Below are 19,943 nucleotides of genomic sequence, written 5' to 3'. Positions count from 1 at the left end.
AAATTGAGACTGAGGAAATTAGTTATTTAGGCAACCGGAATAGGGCCCCAGGTCACAGCTACTTTGTCTTAACCAGTTTACCCCAGACATAAAAGGTATAGATAAGATAGAATGAGCACATTAGGATCAGTCCCACCAGTACACTGACCAGCTTCACTGGGTGTGTTTGCCTCACACTGCAGCAGCTTAAAGCAAGAAACCCATTATGAACAGCCAGCACGGCACAGCACGGCACAGCCCGGCACGGCACAGGACAGCCCAAATTCATTTGTATAGTTTTAAATGCAACGTAACCCATTATGAGCAGCCAGCGCGGCCCGGCACAGGCCAGCACGCAAACGGAACGGCCGAAATTCTCCGAGTAGAATAAAATCCGTTGGCCGTCGAACGGCCAGTCGGCGCCAGTGTGTCATAATTGTTGGTAGTAAGCAGATAAAATATTATATTGTTGATTTCTTGATTGAAAGCGCGTTGTTTCTTTTGGAATAATATGGACGAACTTTTAATTGAGAGTGTCAGAGAATACCCATTTTTGTATGATGCATCGGAACCAGGTTATCACGATAGCAAGAAAAAGGACAATGCATGGGTACAAATATCCGAAAATTTTGATCAATGGACAGGTACGTACATTATCTTTTAACCAATGAATTCGTTTTTTTAACATGATGCATATTCATTAAAATTGTGTAGTTTATGTCTTTTAAAAACTTTTATTTTACGATAGTTTTTAAAATATATCATAGATGACATGATGCGTTTCTAAAATAAAATTAAAACAATACATAACATTTTTCTCCTACATAGAGATGGGCTAAATTATGGAATAAATTCATTTTCTCTAAAATGGACGGCTTTGGAGAAAAATCCCGAAACACGTCGATTTTTATTTTTAAATTACAATTTTTTTGGCATATATTTCATACTAGCGACGTTATTCATCTGAGCGTGATGACGTAATCTATGATTATTTTAAATGGGAATATGGGTCGTGTGGCATCTCATTTGTGGCCAAAAAATACTTTTTTAATTAAATTAATTGACGAAAAAGTAAGAATGTATGCAATTTATTTAACTCAAAATACTTTCTAATGATGTCAGAAAATAGAAAAAAATGTTTATTTGGCAAAAAACATTGCTTTTCGCTTAAATTAAATGTTCAAACTGTCAAGAGGTAGGTGGGAGGCTGTTTGTGATTTAATTTAAGTGAAATGAAATGTTTATTTGTGAAATAAACATTTTTTTCTATTTACTGACAGCAGTACAATGTATTTTGAGTTAAATAAATTACATACATTCTTCTTTTTGCGTCAATTAATGTAATTTAAAAATTATTGTTTTGGCCACCCTGTAGAAATAATGATATTATTGTTTATATTACTGAATAGAGGATTGAACACCCTTTCAAATGAGATGCCACACAACCCCTATTCCCATTTAAAAAAATCATCGATTACATCATTAAGCTCAGATGAATGACGTCTCTAGTATGAAATACAGTGGAACCTCGATTATCCGTCAGGGCACCGGACCAAGAGTATGACGGATAATCGAAAAGACGGTTAACAGAACATTAAAAAAAAATAAAAATCATACTGTTATGGTGACACACAGATATTAACTAATAATTTGTGTGATGTACATTTTTATTTTCGGCTTGCGATTCTAAAAATAGAACTCTAAAAGTATGGTATCATTTATCATTACCTATTTAAATTGAAATTTAATCCAGAGCCCTGAATAAGAATAAAAATTATTTACATAAAAAAATGCGGTGATGGCATAACTGCACGTGTACATTTCAATGAATTTCGTTTGGCTTATCGCAATGCTCAAACAAAATGAATTGATGACTCAATTTTTACTTGTGTATACAATATAACTTAATGGACCCTGACGGTTAACAGAGGTGACGGATAATCGAGGTTCCACTGTATATGCCAAAAAATTGTAATTTAAAAGTAAAAATCGACCTGTTTTGGTATTTTCTTCCAAAATTTTAGAGAAAATGAATTTATTCGATAATTTAGCCCCTCTCTGTATATATTTTATTAATAAAAATACATTATCGTCTTCCATCATATACACGTTCAAGCTGCCAAGGTACACTTCCATTTGGGGACACAAAATATTCAGTGAAGGCTTCCCTGATTCTTTTTGCTGAAAAGGGGGTTCGACCGCCAATATGAGAAAGGTCACGAAGAAAACAAAAGTCTTCTTTCTCTAATTCTTCTGGTTGCCAGGAACATTTATCGTTTCTCAAAAAATTGTGCAGCACTACTGTTGCTAATATGATTTTATCAATATTTCTAGGAAGTATGTTGTATTTTGTAGAATATCATTTAAACTTTTTGGTAAGTAACCCAAATGCATTTTCGACTACTCTTCGTGCACGAGAGTGTCTATAGTCGTACACTTTATAAGCTTCATTATTGGCAATTTCGTTTGAAGGGTAAGGTCTCATAATATTATCTTTTAAAGGAAACGCCGCATCCGCTACAATGACGAATGGTAATACTGTATTAGTATTCGGCAAAGGCTTACTAGGAGGAAAATTTAGTTCATTAGCATATAATTTTTTTCCAAGAGACGACGAATTGAATATCCCACCATCACTGTTCCTACCATAGGCCCCTACATCAACTGTGACAAATCGATATGTTGCATCCACTAATGCCAATAGAACTATACTATGCTGATGTTTATAATTAAAATAGAGTGATCCACTTCTTGGAGGTTTCTCTATGACCACATGCTTACCATCTAATGCTCCGCAACAATTTGGAAAATTCCACATCTCATGAAAATCGCGTTCAATCTTTTCCCAGTGCTCTTTGCTTGGGTTAGGTAAAACAACAGGTTGTAAGTTTTCCCAAATACACTCTAAAGTTTCATAAACAATGGTACGAACTGTTGTATATCCAAGTCTGTAGCTAAATGATAATGTGGTGAATGAGTTAACGTGACCAATAAATCTAAAATAAAAAAGGAACTAATAAGTGCTGTTGCAATACCCTTTTTACATAGTACATTTTCTGACGGTTTTTGCTGTATATTTTAAAGAACCGCTTGGATTGTTATGAAATTTGGCATACGTATAGCAAGCATGTCAAAGAAAAAAAGCGATATTGTGCCGATGTGTGGTTTTGCTCTGGGGGTGAGTTTCACCCCTTCTCAGTGGTAAAAAAGATACGTTCAAAATAAGTCCGGAATTAAATAAACTGACTAATTGTAAGCAACTTTTTTCTATATCGCTTTTCACTCAAAGTCAATACTTTTCGAGGGGTTTGCGAGTTAATATGTTCATATTTCAACAAAACAAAAACACGCTTTTAGACGGTTTTTGGCAAATAATTCAAAAAGTAAGAATTTTATCGAAGAAACATTCGTAGCAAAAATATAGCTTGTAAAAAGGTAAAAAAATGGAGTATGCATGAAGTCTCTAGACCTAGTGGAAGCAGAGTTATAACTGAAAAATAAGAAAATGTGAAAAAAAAATTTTTAAGAAACGCTTTTGTTTAGTTACGAGTGACTAAAATTACTGTGACTATAACATATTATAAAAAAATCAACCAAAAAGCAAAAAATAAAAAAAATTGAAAAAATCTAACACATTCGTTAAAGAAAAGCGTGGCGCGTTTTTATCGAATAAACGGTTTTCGCCCCACGCTTTTCTTTAACGAATGTGTAATATTTTTTCAATTTTTTAAATTTTTTGCTTTAAAAAAAATTATTGACTATTCGTGTATTGTTCCCGCGAATGCATATGTCTGCAAATTTTCATTCATTTGCTTTGGAGAAAAGGCAGTCAAATTAACGTCTAAAGATTTGACGCAAACTATTGAACTAAATAAACCCGTTTCATAAAAATAGGTTCGTACTCGCCAAATTCCAAATAGATTATTTCAACAGTTGCTTAAAATTAGTCATTTTATCCAGTTCCGGACTTATTTTGGACGTATATTTTTTCATCCCCGAGAAGAGGCGACACTCACCCACAGAGCAAAAGCACACATCGGTCCAATATTACTTTTTTCTTTGACTTGTTTGTTAGCTATGTGTATGCCAGATTTTATGTCAATCCAAGTAGTTCTTTAAAATTTGGAGGTTTGCAATATTTTACCGTTAGCGAACATACGAACATGCACAAACCTTGTATAATATCACTATAATAGTTTATAAGAGCGTTGGGTATAAGCAATCTTTTTTTTGCAGCTGATGACTGTAGGAAGAAATGGATAGCCCTTCGAGATAGCTTCAGAAAAGCATACCGAAAACGGAGGACTACAAGTGGACAAGCGGCTAAACAAATCCGGCCGTGGAAATTCGAAAAAGTCATGTCATTTATAATTCCGTATATTGCAGAAAGACATCAAATATCTAATTTGGCACGTGACTCAGAAAGTAGTAATACCTCCTATATTGATGCTGATACTGAAGTTGAAGTTGACAATCTAGAAAAAGATAGCGAATGCGAACCTATAGAAGACGATGGAACGGTTGAAAACTCTCAGCAAGTGACTGATGATGATATGATTTCAAAACTTAACACTTCACATAAAGTAAGTACCGTTGCAAGTAAGAAAAAACATTCTGCAGTAAAGAATGTTGCTGTGCCATTACAGTCTCCTCCTCCAGTGGCACAAGTTCTTCAAGAGTATCTTCAGGCAAGAAAAAATAAAACAGAAACCATTGCCACTGAAAGAAGTGATGCGTTAAGTTCATTTTTTAAAGCAATGGAACAAACGGTGAGAACATTTTCCTTACCACTACAAATAGAAATTAAAGGAATAATTTCAAACCTTGTGACTGATTATGAGTTAAGAAACTACAACTTTCAAAATGTTACATCAACATCTTCGTGTTCGCCCAATAGACTTGCCGCAAGTGCCTCAAATATTTCATGTCCTGCACCTACTCCACATTACCGTTATCAACAACCATACCCAGTCTGTAGCAACGAATATCCACCATCAAGTTCTCTCAACACACAACAGCCCTCCAATACACCTAGTGGATCCGGATCAGAACCTACTCCACATTACCGTTATCAACAACCATATCCAGTCTGTAGCAACGAATATCCACCACCAAGCTCTCTCAACACACAACAGCCCTCCAATGCACCTAGTGAATCCGGATCAGAACAGCTTCATGGCATTGATAAGCCTTGGAACAATATAGTATAAACATTTTGTTTACAGTCGGAAAAATGAAAGAATACCCATGAACGAACATATAAAACACGCTGTATTTTCCTGCCGCCGTGTCACAAGGAAAATTGTCCAGTGCAAGTATATGTAACAATAATTATTACATGTACTTGCGCTAGCCAATTTTTTGTGTGACAAGGTGACAGGAAAATACAGCGTGTTATATACAGAGAGAGTCTGTAATTTGGAATAAATTCAATATCTCAAATTAATACTAATGGTTTTTTTGAAAAATGCTAAGACCTGTCGATTAGTATTTAAAATTGTCCTTTTTGACATACAATAATAATGTATACAGTGTGTCCCAACTTGGAGATATGACGTCATCGTTGATTTTCTTAAATGGCAACACTGTCATTTTGATAGCTATTTTGATAGGGAGTGTAAAGTTATACACAACTGCAAAATATCAAATTTTTATTGTCTACCATTTACAAGATAATAAAAAATAACAAAGTTATATCTGTAATTTGGAATAAATTCAATAATTAAAATACTAATTGTTTTTTTGAAAAATGCTCATACCCGTCGATTAGTATTTCAAATTGTCATTTTTGACATCCAATAATAATGTATACAGGGTGTCCTAATTTAGAGATATGACGTCATCGTTGATTTTCTTCAATGGCAACACTGTCATTTTGATAGCGTGTGTAAAGTTATACACAACTGCAGAATTTCAAATTTTTATTCCCTGCTATTTACAAGATAATAAAAAATAACAAAGTTATGGAAAACAAGTAATCAAATAACAATTGAAATTAATTATTTCAATTAAGCAACTACTCATAATGTTGCCCTCAATTATTGTCAAATTGTCAATGGGCAACATCATGAGCATTTGCTTAATTGAAATAATTAAATTAAAATGTATACATTATTATTTTATGTCAAAAATGAAAATTTGAAATATTAATCGACGGGGCTGAGCATTTTTCAAAAAAACAATTAGTATTTTAATTATTGAATTTATTCCAAATTACAGACATAACTTTGTTATTTTCTATTATCTTGTAAATGGTAGAGAATAAAAATTTGATATTTTGCAGTTGTGTTTAACTATACACACCCTATCAAAATAACTATCAAAATGACAGTGTTGCCATTTAAGAAAATCAACGATGACGTCATATCTCTAAATTGGACACCCTCTACACATTATTATTGTATGAAAAAAGGACAATTTCAAATACTAATCGACGGGTCTGAGCATTTTTCAAAAAAACAGTTAGTATTTGAGATATTGAATTTATTCCAAATTACAGACTCTCTCTGTATGTTCGTTCATGGGTATTCTTTCATTTTTCCTACTGGAAACGTCTTGGGCATAAATAAATACTGTTTTTAGGTTATATTTCGTACACAAAATAAAAAATAATAAAAAATATTTTTGTGTTTGCTCACTATACTTACTTCAGCGTCAATGCAAGGCGCTCCTCCCAGCTGACAGGTTCTCTAAATGGAGTATATTTCTTCGAAAACGGTAGCATCCTAAGCAACTCATAAAATTTGGTTTGAGACATCCGAAAATATTTAAAAAATTTTGCATCATCTTTTAATAAATCCGGGAAAAGATGATGAAACTCGCCATATTCTCTTCTTTTTTTAAATATTTCATGAACCCAAAACCGATGTTTCCGGCGTAATTTTGCACTTTCCTCTTTTTCAATCTCGGCACAAATTGCACTAACTACTATAACCTCCTCTTCCGATGAGCTCTCCATGGCAAATGATCATTTTTCCGGTGCCGTGCCGCGCTGGCCGTTACAAATGGGTTTTTGGACGGGCCGGCCTGTGCTGTGCCGTGCCGTGCCGTGCCGGGCTGTGCCGTGCTGGCTGTTCATAATGGGTTTCTTGCTTAAGGCACCTAAGGTGCATTTAAATCAAAGCGAACACGAACGAAGGAACGAATTAGTAGGTGTTCGCTTGGTTATTCGTTTGGTACAAAGTAAGTGGATGATCGACCTGCGAGCCATAATACCGCGGTTTTAAAGAACGACGGTTTTACTCGCGGCTCGTTGGTGCTGATCGACTAGCGAGCAAAACAGTCGTGTTAACCGTTCACAGACAACATGTCGTAACCTTGTTACTTTCTTTCCTCTAGGAAGCTCGCAATGATTGAATTTTTTCTTGACATCGGCTCTTGTTGAGTTTTGGGTTAATGTTTTTTATGATATTTAAGGGTTTAACATATTGATGGTGAAAGTTCCCAACCTCCCATGTCCATTTTTGGCTATTTTGTTTTGTTACCCTAAATTAAAGAGACATATTTGTATTTTTACTGTTTACAAGCTCTTATGTCGTTATTTCATATGGCTATCTACTAACTACAAACCAATTAATGAAATAACGACAAAGAAGCTTGTAAACGGTAAAAATACATATTTCTTTAATTTATTTCTTTAACAAAACACAATATCCAAAAATTGCCATAGGAGGTTGAGAACTTCCACCATCTATATGCGGTAAGTCGAATTGCTTTGTTTTTGTACTCTGGCGATTTACATTTCCATAAACAAGAACAGTTTCGTAAATAATCTATAAATTCCAATAAAAAGTCGTGGCTGAGGGTTCGCATATCCATGATTAAACTGGTCTTTTCACTTCAACGGTCGCTGAAAACTGCCGGTTTGGCTCGCCAGCCGTGATACATGTGCGGTTTTGAACGACGAGCCGAGTAAAAAATAAAACAAACTGACGAGCCACAAGCCAGGCTCGTCGGTATATAAAACCGCGGTATTGCAATGATACACTGGCGAGCTTTACCGACGAGCCACAAAACTGCGGTTTTACTCGCCTGTCGATCAGGGCTTATACACGTGCGGTTTTGAACGACGAGCCGAGTAAAAAATAAAACAAACTGACGAGCCACAAACCAGGCTCGTCGGTATATAAAGCCGCGGTATTGCAATGATACACTGGCGAGCTTTACCGACGAGCCACAAAACTGCGGTTTTACTCGCCTGTCGATCAGGGCTTTAAGACTATTTACATTGTAGCAAATGAACGCATTCGTTGATAATCCCTCCGCAATATCATATACAGATGAAGATGTTATCATTAGCGCTGCTAATTTTATAGTTATTGCAGGACATGCTGAAAAAAAGAAAGAAGAGAGTGTGGTGTTCACATAGGAGGGAAATTGCACTTTCAAGGGGTTAAATATCAAACATTTTTCCAGACCCCCTTGCACTGGGCGTAAATTTCCCAGACCTCCCGGTAGGGGACCCCCAGATCACATTTGCCCCGGGGCCCTCAACATCGTACTTACGGCCCTGCTTAGTAGTACCATAAGTGGCTTGATGGGAGTGGGATCTTCTTCTTCTTCTAGTTCCTATCCGTTTCGTATATTGCAAATCATATTGGCAATCATAACTTTGCTCGCTGCGGCTCGAAACAGTTCCGTTTAGGTTTTCTTATACCATGTTATCAAATTCCGCAGCCATGATGTTCTCCTTCTACCGGGTCCACGCTTACCTTTAACTTTACCTTGCAATATGGACTGCAACAGGGAATAACGGTGCTGATTTCTAATAACGTGTCCCAGATACTGCAGTTTTATGTGTTTGATGGTAAACACAATCTCCGGTTCCTTCTTCATTCTTCCTAGAACTTCCTGATCCTTGCTCTCCATGATATTCTCAGCATTCTTTTATGTGATGAGACTCATTTTTTTTAACTTTACTAATATCCACAATATTTCAATTCACTTTTGAGAACTCTTTCTTCATTTCTTGGAATCTTTCCTCGATAAGAGAGAAGAGCGTGACCTAGCATTATTATGTGGCGATGTTGAGCTTAATCTTTTTGACGCAGTTCGAGTAGGGTTGGTTTAGAGTTGTCGAGTTTTTGGTATTTAAACACCGTGCTTGCCTTGCATGTTGGTGAGCATTCATTTTTATTCCCACAACTAGCTGGGGACCGTTGGTCGATTCCTGTAGAGCCCCGCGTACAGAAACAAGACTAATATTCAATGGCATTTCGCCCAGTGTCCCAACAGCATCGTAAGAGGCCGAGTGACGTGCGATCGTTTAGTTTTTATCACGATAGCTACTACCACCTTAACTTACAGATTTTGTGCATCTAGTTTTTTCCATATTTTTGTTGTTTGGGATGGGGAGGGAAAGATAGTGTAAATGAGAATGTTATGGCTTGTGACATGGTTTCCCGGGGAAATGGTATTAAGGGGCAAAACCATGAGCTTGCGAGGATAGGTTTGCTATTCCTGAAGTAGATCTGTTCTCTGCGGAGACCGTAAAAAATTATCTACTCGCCACCCTTACCATTGTTAATGGCAAGCAAATATTAAAAAATCATTTTCGCATTTTCGCACTAAATTGTTCATAATTAAAAATATACGCCGAAGTTGCTGCAGAAAAGGTATAGGCTTGCTTACTATAGGTATAAATTAACGAAAAAGTCGTCAAATACCTGGCCAAAGTCGACCAAATATTGAGATGCCCTGAACCTCCTTAAATTCTGTTTATTTCCCTGGAGTATAATGATTACCTTTGCTTTCTAAAAGTAATGAGATACCAACGAAATAATATCAAAGCCGATATGATAATAATAATTATGATATAATAATTCTGGATCAAAGGGAAGGCGAGAAAACATATTGAATTCATTTAAATGCAGACTTTCAAAGAATTTTGTTTCTTTCGTTTGCTTTTTTTCTGAGAACTTAATAATACCAATTAGTAGCTGGAATTTTATTTCCGTTCCGTGAACCATAAATAAATATAGGTTTTTTTTTAATTGTATATAATTATACTTTGCTGCAAGGTTTTACAATTTTAACAAAAGCAAGTAGAAAATAAAAGGTTTTCTGGGGATACTAAAATAGTACTAGTTCCATCTAGTTCATAATTTATTAAGACTACTGGCTATAGAAACAATTTTCGCTCCTATAATTATGTATTTAAAAATACAATATGTTACGTTTCAAAAATTCAATCTTCTAAATAAAATATTAAGGTATTCTCTCTTTTAATACGATTGTTCCACATTCCCATAATATGCAAAAGCTAATAACCGTATTGTAGAAAACTCATTGTTGCCACAATTTCTCCCATGTCTCCATGATGTTTTGGCTACTGGTTTTGTATTTTTGTCTTATTGTGTAGGTACTTTGAATGTGGGTGTATTTAATAAATTAGTCTAATGTAGAAATTAGTTACTTTGAAGTACTCGGTACATCAGACGATGCAATACTAATCTCTCAAAGTGAAGATGATTTACAAGGTATGCTGCACCAATTTAACATAACCGCCAGAAACTTTAACATGTTAATTTCCTCAAAAAAGACAAAATGCATGGTTATAACAGCAGATCCAATAAGATGTAAATTGGAGCTGGAAGGTCAAATAATAGAACAAGTGATGGAGTTTAAATAACTAGACATCACACTATCTAGCTACGGAAGGCTCGAAACAGAAGTGGAAGATCAAGTGAATAGAGCAAACAGAGCCGCAGGTTGCCTGAATGACACAATATGGAGAAATAAAAATATCGGAAAAGAAATGAAAGGCAGAATTTACAAAACAGTCATCAGACCAATAATGACATACGTGGCAGAAACACGACCCGACACAGAGAGGACAAAAAGATTGCTCGAAACAGCGGAGATGAAAACCCTTCGAAAAATCGATGGTAAGACTCTATGGGACAGAGCTAGAAGTACAGATATACGACGGAGGTGCAAGGTGGATAACATTAATAACTGGGTAAGAATCAGAAGAATAGAACGGAATGGTCACATAAGCCGAATGACAATAAATAGGGTAGTCAGGACAGCGAGAGACGGTTCCCCAATAGGAAGACGATCAGTGGGAAGATCACGAAAACCATGGAACGAGAACTTACTAGAGGCACATTAAAAAACAGACAGAGTCATTTTTATACAAAACGAAGAAGAAGAAGAAGAAGAAGAAGTACTCGTTGTAGTTGTCTGACTTATCATCATTAGCCTTTGGAGTCCACTGCTGAACATAGGCCTACCGTAAATAATTCCATTGCATTCGATATTGAGTACCCTGAATCCAGTTGTGCTGAATGCACTTAATGTCGTCCAACCACCTTGTTGGAGGACGTCCTCTATTACGTTAAGCATCATGTGTGGATCTCTATTCTAAAATTTTCATGGTCCATTATCCGTCTCTGACTCTGGTAACATTTCCAACTCAGTTCATTTCAGCGTTGTAATTCTTTTAACTGCATATGTTTTTTTTTGTAAGCGTTTATTAATAATCAGAATTACATATTCTATGAGTTAATTTGATTACAAGTACAATAACTTATATCAACTATAGTATTGTACACTAATATGGCGTTATGAGGTACATCACCCAGCGGTTTCACCTCAGTTTCAGCGAAGATCTATGAGCCATAATCTTCGCAATCTTCTGTTGTTTAGAGGCTACAGTAGTGGTAATATTAATTGGTCGAGGTGGCCTTCCAATTTCTCGTGGTGTCTGTTGGCTCTTTCTTGAATTACTTTGCCGACTAACGGGATGTTTAGGTCTCTATGAAGGCTTTGGTTGTAAATGTACCACGGGGCATTTGCGATGGTGCGTAGAATTTTTGATTGAATTCTTTGGATAATTTTTGTATTTGATTTGCTGGCACAACTCCATAGTTCTATACCGTACGTCCATATAGGTTTGATGACTTTTTTATAAATGAGCAGTTTATTCTCAATTGAGAGTCGAGATTTTTGACCTATAAGCCAATTAATTTCTTTCACTCTCCACTCAATTTGTTTCTTCTTCTTTAAAATGTGTTGTTTTCAGTTTAATTTAGAATGAAGATGAAGCTCCAGGTATTTGATGATATTCTGTTGAGGTATGTTGACTTGATTAAGGCTAATATTTGAGAATTGGCCTTTCCTTAGTGTGACAGTTATATGTGTTGACTTAGTTTCATTAGCTTTTATCTTCCATTTCTTTACCAACTGTCCAATTTGGTCTAGGTGTTCTTGAAGTTTTAATACTGCAGCAGGTGGATCCTCTTCAGTTGCAAATACTGCTGTGTCATCAGCGAAAAATCCAATGGTGGTTTGTGGAGAGGTTGGTAAATCGGATGTGTACAGTACATAAAGAAGTGGACCCAGTATACTACCTTGTGGGACTCCTGATTGAATTTTGTTACGGTTTGATAGTTCATCTTCCTCTATAGTTTCAAATTCTCTGTGATTTAGATATGATTTTAATAAGTCAAAGTGTTTGTTGGGTAGAGATTTTTTGATTTTATAAAGTAATCCTGGGTGCCATACCTTATCAAATGCTTGGCTGATGTCCAGAAAGGCTACTGTGCAATATTGTTTATTATCCAAAGCTCTATTAATTACATTTGATATGCGATGGCATTTTTGCACTGTAGAATGAGCTTGTCGAAATCCAAATTGGTGTTCTGGGGTCTGGGATTCAGTTTTGGAACTCTAGATCGCTCATAATTCTTTTAAGTAACAGCTTTTCAAGAAGTTTTGACATTATTGGCAGTAGACTTATTGGGCGGTATGATGAAACATCAGTTAAAGCTTTACCAGGTTTCGGTATCATAATTACTTGGTCAATTTTTAGTGATTTAGGCCAATAATTAAGTCTTAAGATTGTATTTAATATGTACCGGGTGGTCCAATAAGGTGGCTATTGTAACGAGACTATTGTAATTACTTATAATTACAATAAAACTAGCGGTTCGTAATTTATATACGACTTTATTTATATAAGTTACAGACGAATTTATCTTATACACTAAACTTATTCACAAAATATGCCCGTATTTATACCCAGTTGTTATTCTGGAACAATCGACTCCCATCTCGAGCTATCGGCTTGTTCCGCCTACGTGACGTACCTTCCAGAATTCTCCGGCGAGGCCTAGCACATCCGATTACGTCATTCTCGAGGTGTTTACTGTTATACGGGGATCGGCCAAGATTTCTCTTCCGCTACACTGCTCCCCTCTTAAGATCTGAGCGTCTCGATCAGCAACTCTAAATGAAGGCCCAGGATGGCGGAATCTACACGACTCTCCAGCTCTGCATACACCCTTCAAGAAGAAATAACAGTCTACTGTCTTTGAAAGGTACGACATCTTCGGGTTCATGCAACACACAGTGATTTGTACACCAGTTCCTCTGAAGACCACTTCAAGCATGCTTCTCACAATCTTCCAATCCAGATTTTCTACTGCATGGCCTATTTTTGGTAAAGCCAAATTTTTGATGTCATAATTACACACGATTTTCTTCAAATTAGTTAGAGCACGCCATATGTTCTCGTAGCTTGGCGTGTCCGTATAAGACTTTCTGGTCACCATATACAGCAAAGATCGAGGACCATCTTCCAATCGCAGTACTCTTCCAATTTTAGGCTGCTGATTTCTTAACTCGTCCAGGCGGCCGAACTTTCTATTGAATACGGACGATATTCCTTTAGTCATCTCGAGGTCTTGGGCAACACAGTGGGCCAGAGAGACGTTTTCTGGAACACCAAACAGATCTTGCTGAACTTCTGTGGTCACGCCGAATCTAGCACTCTTTCTCGCTGCGTAATTTGACATAAATTGATTAAAACTTGGCTGTGCGACATCTTTCATCTCCTGTTGGAGGACTCGTGCTTCTTCTGTTTCATTTGAGCCAGCATATGGTGCAAGACGATTTATGTGAATAACTTTTGGTTTACCGTTTGGCAACTTCTTAATTCTATATATTACGTCATTTATTTTCTTCTTAACTTCATATGGACCTTCCCATTGTCTTTGCAGTTTAGGACATAAGCCTCGACGACGTTGCGGATTATAAAGCCAGACAAGATCACCTACTTCGAAGCTTTCATTCTTGCATCGAGAATCTTATTGATCTTTCATTCTGTCACTGGCTATCTGGATGTGTTGTCGGGCAAGTTCATGAATGTTGTTCATTCGTAATTTCAGGCGGTCAACGTAGTCTTCGCCTGCAACATGTTCCTCGGAAGGTCCGCAGCCAAACTCTAGGTCGCAGGGCAACCGAACTTCACGACCCAACATCAGGCAGGTTGGTGTTTGACCTGTAGTTTCATTTACGGCCGAGCGGTAGGCCATCAGGAATAAATGAATGTGTTGGTCCCAATCTCGCTGATGTTCAGATACAACTTTGGACAAGTGTTTACCCATCGTTCGGTTCATCCTCTCGACCATCCCATCTGATTGAGGATGCAGGGGTGTTGTTCTGGTCTTATTGGCACCAATCAATTTACAAACGTTTTGGAAAAGAGCTGACTCAAAGTTTCGCCCTTGGTCGGAGTGGATCTCCAAGGGAACACCAAATCGGCTAAAGAATTCTTTAACAAGTACCTCTGCAACGGTAGCAGCTTCTTGATTTGGTAATGCATAGGCCTCAGTCCATTTTGTAAAATAGTCCATGGCTACCAGAATGTATTTATTTCCAGCATCGGTTTCTGGAAATGGACCTGCAATGTCGATTGCTACTCTTTCCATAGGACTTCCAACATTGTACTGTCTCATGGGTGCTCTCTTTTTACCAACTGGACCATTACCGGATGCACACAGTTCACATTTCCGGCACCATCTTCTTACATCATCTTTACAGTTCACCCAATAGAACCGTTCTCGAACCTTTTGCAGAGTCTTCGTAATACCAAAGTGTCCACCTGATGTACCGTCATGCAACTGACGCAATACTTCTGACACTTTACTTTTAGGTACAATCAACTGCAGCTTAGATTCTGTACCATCATCGTTCTCAAAGGTTCTGTACAGAAGATCATCTTTTAGTACCAGGCAATTCCATTGGCTCCAGTAGGCCTTGACTTCTGGACTACATCCACTAATGTTCTGCCAACTAGGTCTTTCACCTTGCTGCATCCAATCCAATACTCTTTTTATACATAGATCATCTTCTTGGGCGTTTTGTAACTGTTGGGGCTGCCATTGCTCATTAACTACGGTGGTTCGTCTCACGGGGCAAAATCGTTCCTCTAATTTGGCACAGTGATTACAATTTGCACTGCATGGTCGTCTCGAAAGGGCATCAGCATTTGAATGAACTCTTCCGGCCCTGTGTTCTATCTCATAATCATATTCTTGCAGTCGTTCTAACCATCTTGCCATCTGGCCCTCTGGATTACGGAATTGTATGAGCCATTTTAGAGCAGCGTGATCTGTTCGAAGAAGGAACTTTCTGCCGTACAAGTATTTATGGAAATGTTCGCAAGCCTTCACTACACCCAGCAGTTCTCTTCTGGTAACGCAATAGTTTCTTTCTGGTTTCGACAAGACTTTGCTGAAATAAGCGATGACTTTTTCCTGTCCATCCTGGATTTGTGAGAGAACAGCTCCTATGGCACTGTTGCTAGCATCGGTATCCAAAACAAATTTTCCTGCCTGTCCCGGGTAGCTTAATATCGGTGCACTGATCAGAGCCCTTTGTAGTTGTTCGAAAGCTTTTTGACACTCCTCACTCCATGTATATTCTTTGCCCTCCTCCGTCAACTTTGTTAGGGGCTTGGAGATATTGGCAAATCCTTTGACAAATCGTCGGTAATATGTACATAGGCCAAGGAAACTTCTAATTTCATGTTTATCTTTTGGTACTGGCCAATCTTTAATTGCTTCAATCTTTTCAGGATCAGCTGTTACACCATTACTCGATACAATATGTCCCAAATACTTAACTTCTCGTCGAAACATGTGACATTTCTTCGGACTTAACTTCAAGTTCGCTGCCCTCAATCGTTGAAAGACTTCTATTAGATTCTTGGCATGTTCATCAAAGGACCTTCCAACCACAATTACATCATCCAAGTAAACCAGGCATGTTTTCCATGTTAGACCTCTTAAAACTGCCTCCATTAATCTTTCAAATGTGGCAGGGGCATTACATAAACCAAACGGCATAGCCGTAAACTGCCAAAGCCCTGATCCTATCGAAAATGCGGTTTTCTCCCGATCGGCTGGCTCCATGTCTACTTGCCAATATCCACTTTTTAAATCGAGTGTGGAAAACCAACGAGAACCGGAGAGAGTATCCAATGTATCGTCTATTCTGGGCAAAGGATAACTATCTTTTTTTGTTACCGCATTGAGCTGGCGGTAGTCGATACAAAAACGCGTTGAACCATCTTTCTTCTTTACCAGAACTACTGGTGATGTCCATGGACTGTTCGATGGTTCAATTACCCCTTGTTTGTCCATATCCTTGATAATCTCTTCGGCTTCATCTCTTTTCGCAAATGGAAGTCGTCTAGGCCGTTGTCTGATTGGCTGAGCGTCTCCGGTATTTATTTTATGCGTTACTATGCTTGTTTTTCCCTTATCCTTCGTGTCAATAGCAAAAACATCTTGATACTCTATCAGCATAGATGTCACTTTTTCTGTTCGTTCATGATCAAGATCTTGGCATCTTTCAATGATCATCTCAACAAGCTCCTTTGGATACTTCGCCTTCGATGATTTCTCATTGGTATTCACAGAGCAAATTGAAGCCACGGGAACACACTGCCCGATCAAAGCTCCTCTACTTAACTTGATAGCAGTTTCCCTTAAATTCATAACTCTTACAGGGATCACATCTCGAACTTTTACCAAAGTTTTCGCCGTTAGGAACTCGACATTATCCACATCTTCGACCATCCTTAAACTTCCCTCTCGGCAGTGTCCATCAAGCATGGTCATCAGAATTTTCTCACTATTACCGGGTATGGTTACGTCGCATGTAGTAAGTAAGCGGATGACATCTTCTTTGTCGTCGTGAAAGGGCAACTCTTCACCATTGATCTTGAGAACTCCATTTTGAACATCCAATATTGCCCCCACTTTCCTTAGTACGTCCATCCCCAATATGAATTCGTCGGAGATCTCGGCAATTAATACTTGATGTTCAACTGTGGTCTGGCCAATGGATACTGACATATTAGCCTCGCCATATGTATTAATTAGCTCACCAGTCGCTGTTCTAAGCTTTACTGTTGCAGGTGATAATTTATTATGGTCTCGTACTACATCTGGACGTGCGATAGTTCTCGTTGCACCTGTATCCACCAAAAATGATCTACATCTATTACTGATACGACCTTCGATGTATAAGTTGTGGATTCCACCGGAGGACGTAAGGTTGACAGTTACTATGGGGGCTCTAGTTCTCGAGGTCGGCAGTTGCCCCTTGGTGTCGACCCGCTCTAGTTTTCCGACGGCTGTACGATCTTCTTACAATTACGACGAATGTGGCCTACGTCTCCACAATTCCAACATCTAGGCTCGCGTCTCTTTGGCATCTGATTACTTAATACTCTCCGTATCATTTCTTCCAGACGTTCATCGTTGTGTTCGTCACTTTCTTCAATGGTTCTTATTCTATGGCCTCGTGAAGTTTGACTAGCCGTTTCGTGTTCCAATGCAATAGCAAGTGCTTCATCTAAAACTTTCGGCCTTGCTAGTCGTAAAGCTTTCTGTAGTTCATTATCTTTCAGCCCATTGACGAAGGTATCTACTGCAATTTCTTCTAAAACGCTGTCTGGCACCTCTGGATAAGCCAACCGCACCACACGAGCCACATCTGCTTCAAATTCTTGCAGATTCTCACTTGCTCGTTGACTTCTACTTCGCAGTTGTGCTTTGTATACTTGTTGTAGATGGGCATCTCCATAGCGTTTTTCTAGACGAGTGAACAAGGTCTGGTAACAATTTTCTTGACCCTTAGGAATTGATCTTAATATATCTGCAGTATCACCTCGCAAAGCAGCAGTCAAGGAAACAGCCTTTTCCTGTTCGGTCCAATGATTGGCGGTCGCAATAGCTTCAAATGGTCTAAGATATATGGACCAAGAGGACTTTCCATCGAATGGTGGTAATTTGAATCTCATATTATGCGACGTTTCGTCTCTCGGTAGTTCATCTTTCACTACCGGATCTAACGCTGCTGCATTAACTGATGGTTGTACTTTTGTATCGGTTATCATGCTCTCTAGTTGTTTGATCTTTTCTTCTACGGTCTCTACACTTTTCTGCATCTTATCGAATGTTCTAGAAACTTCTTCAAATTTCTCGTCATTCTGTGTACAAACGTCTTTAATTACTTGAGAAACACTTTCAAATTTCTCGTCGCTTTTTCTAGAAGTTTCATCGATCTTTTGAGAAACACTTTCAAATTTCTCGTTGTTCTGTCTACTAACTTCTTCAAGTTTCTCGTCGCTTCTTCTAGAAGTTTCATCGATCTTTTGAGAAACACTTTCAAATTTCTCGTTGTTCTGTCTACTAACTTCTTCAAGTTTCTCGTCGCTTCTTCTAGAAGTTTCATCGATCTTTTGAGAAACACTTTCAAATTTCTCGTTGTTCTGTCTACTAACTTCTTCAAGTTTCTCGTCGCTTCTTCTAGAAGTTTCATCGATCGTTTCAGAAACAGTTTTTAATTTCGATAAGATTACTTGTTCTGCTGACTGGAAGTGGAACGTCTTTGGGTCTTCTCCGTTCTTCGTGAGGACATCCTCGAGTCGTGCTTGTAGGACTATCTTGAGCCCACTGCTGTCCAGATCCCGTTCCTCTAGCTGTTCACGGAGCTGTTTTACTGTAAGTTCTTGTAGCAACATCTTTGGTCGGCACACACGTACTTTCCAAAATGTCTTTCCGAATACCGAACAATCAACGCACTTTAACTATTCCCGACGAATAAAGTCCAAAAGTCTTTTAAAGTCTTTCCGAATACCGAACAATTAACGCACTCCGGTTATTCCCGACGAATAAAGTTCAAAAGTCTTTTAAAGTCTCTCTGTAATTCACTTATTTATATCGCACTAAGTTAACCGAACACCGACACCAACTGTAACGAGACTATTGTAATTACTTATAATTACAATAAAACTAGCGGTTCGTAATTTATATACGACTTTATTTATATAAGTTACAGACGAATTTATCTTATACACTAAACTTATTCACAAAATATGCCCGTATTTATACCCAGTTGTTATTCTGGAACAATCGACTCCCATCTCGAGCTATCGGCTTGTTCCGCCTACGTGACGTACCTTCCAGAATTCTCCGGCGAGGCCTAGCACATCCGATTACGTCATTCTCGAGGTGTTTACTGTTATACGGGGATCGGCCAAGATTTCTCTTCCGCTACACTATATATCAGAAACTATTCATGTTATAACTTTAGGAGAAAAAATTCCTTAGTAAAAGTGGCCAAGAGAAATGGCTGGAAATAACTTTCAAGTTTCTGGGTTAACCTCTAGGGGGCGTAACCTGTGAAGAAAAATTAATTTGAAAACCAGTTTTTTGTGAAATATGCCCAATTGTACCAAGTGTTAAATAAGTAAACTAGAAAGAGCCCTTAATTCTGCACAAAGTTGTTAAGTACTTTTTTTTTATTTTTTCAAATAAAGGGTGGGGGAGAGTGGGAAAGTATTTGTGGATAAATACCTATACCTATAACTTTGGTTTGGATCAACCGATTTTAACAAAATTAGTGTCATTAGAAAGAGCGTGGATGATTTAATTTACATCTACTATAAAACAATTGCATTTAGTTTTAATTGTCATGGGTAGAGTGGACTTTCGAATAGAAAAAATAAAAATTTGTTTTTCTTCAAAATGTTTAATGGAAACACCTACTTATTGTCAATTATAATGGAACTGGATTAAATTCGTAACAAAATGGCGCAAACCGCATGTTGATAGCTTTTGTCGAACTCGAGATATGAATAATAACGCATAAACATAAGTCAGTAT

General features: G+C 37.7%; 2 protein-coding genes across 2 annotated transcripts; one reads left to right on the top strand and one right to left on the bottom strand.

The window, feature by feature from the left end:
• Positions 1-292: 292 nt before the first annotated feature.
• Positions 293-6,554, top strand: LOC114340350 (transcription factor Adf-1-like). The gene is made up of 2 exons (XM_028291089.2): positions 293-623; positions 4,216-6,554. Exons 1-2 carry the CDS (start codon positions 491-493, stop codon positions 5,187-5,189), a joined length of 1,107 nt encoding a protein of 368 aa, XP_028146890.2. The 5' UTR covers positions 293-490; the 3' UTR covers positions 5,190-6,554.
• On the bottom strand, positions 652-6,930 carry LOC126893481 (uncharacterized). The gene is made up of 2 exons (XM_050663741.1): positions 6,627-6,930; positions 652-2,975 (listed from the first exon to the last, which is right to left on the bottom strand). Exons 1-2 carry the CDS (start codon positions 6,734-6,736, stop codon positions 2,339-2,341), a joined length of 747 nt encoding a protein of 248 aa, XP_050519698.1. The 5' UTR covers positions 6,737-6,930; the 3' UTR covers positions 652-2,338.
• Between the last annotated feature and the right edge of the window lie 13,013 nt (positions 6,931-19,943).

The sequence above is a fragment of the Diabrotica virgifera genome, chromosome 10, assembly GCF_917563875.1.
Source record: "Diabrotica virgifera virgifera chromosome 10, PGI_DIABVI_V3a".
NCBI classification, from domain to species: Eukaryota; Metazoa; Arthropoda; class Insecta; order Coleoptera; family Chrysomelidae; genus Diabrotica; species Diabrotica virgifera.
This window is presented reverse-complemented; position numbering and strand designations above follow the sequence as displayed.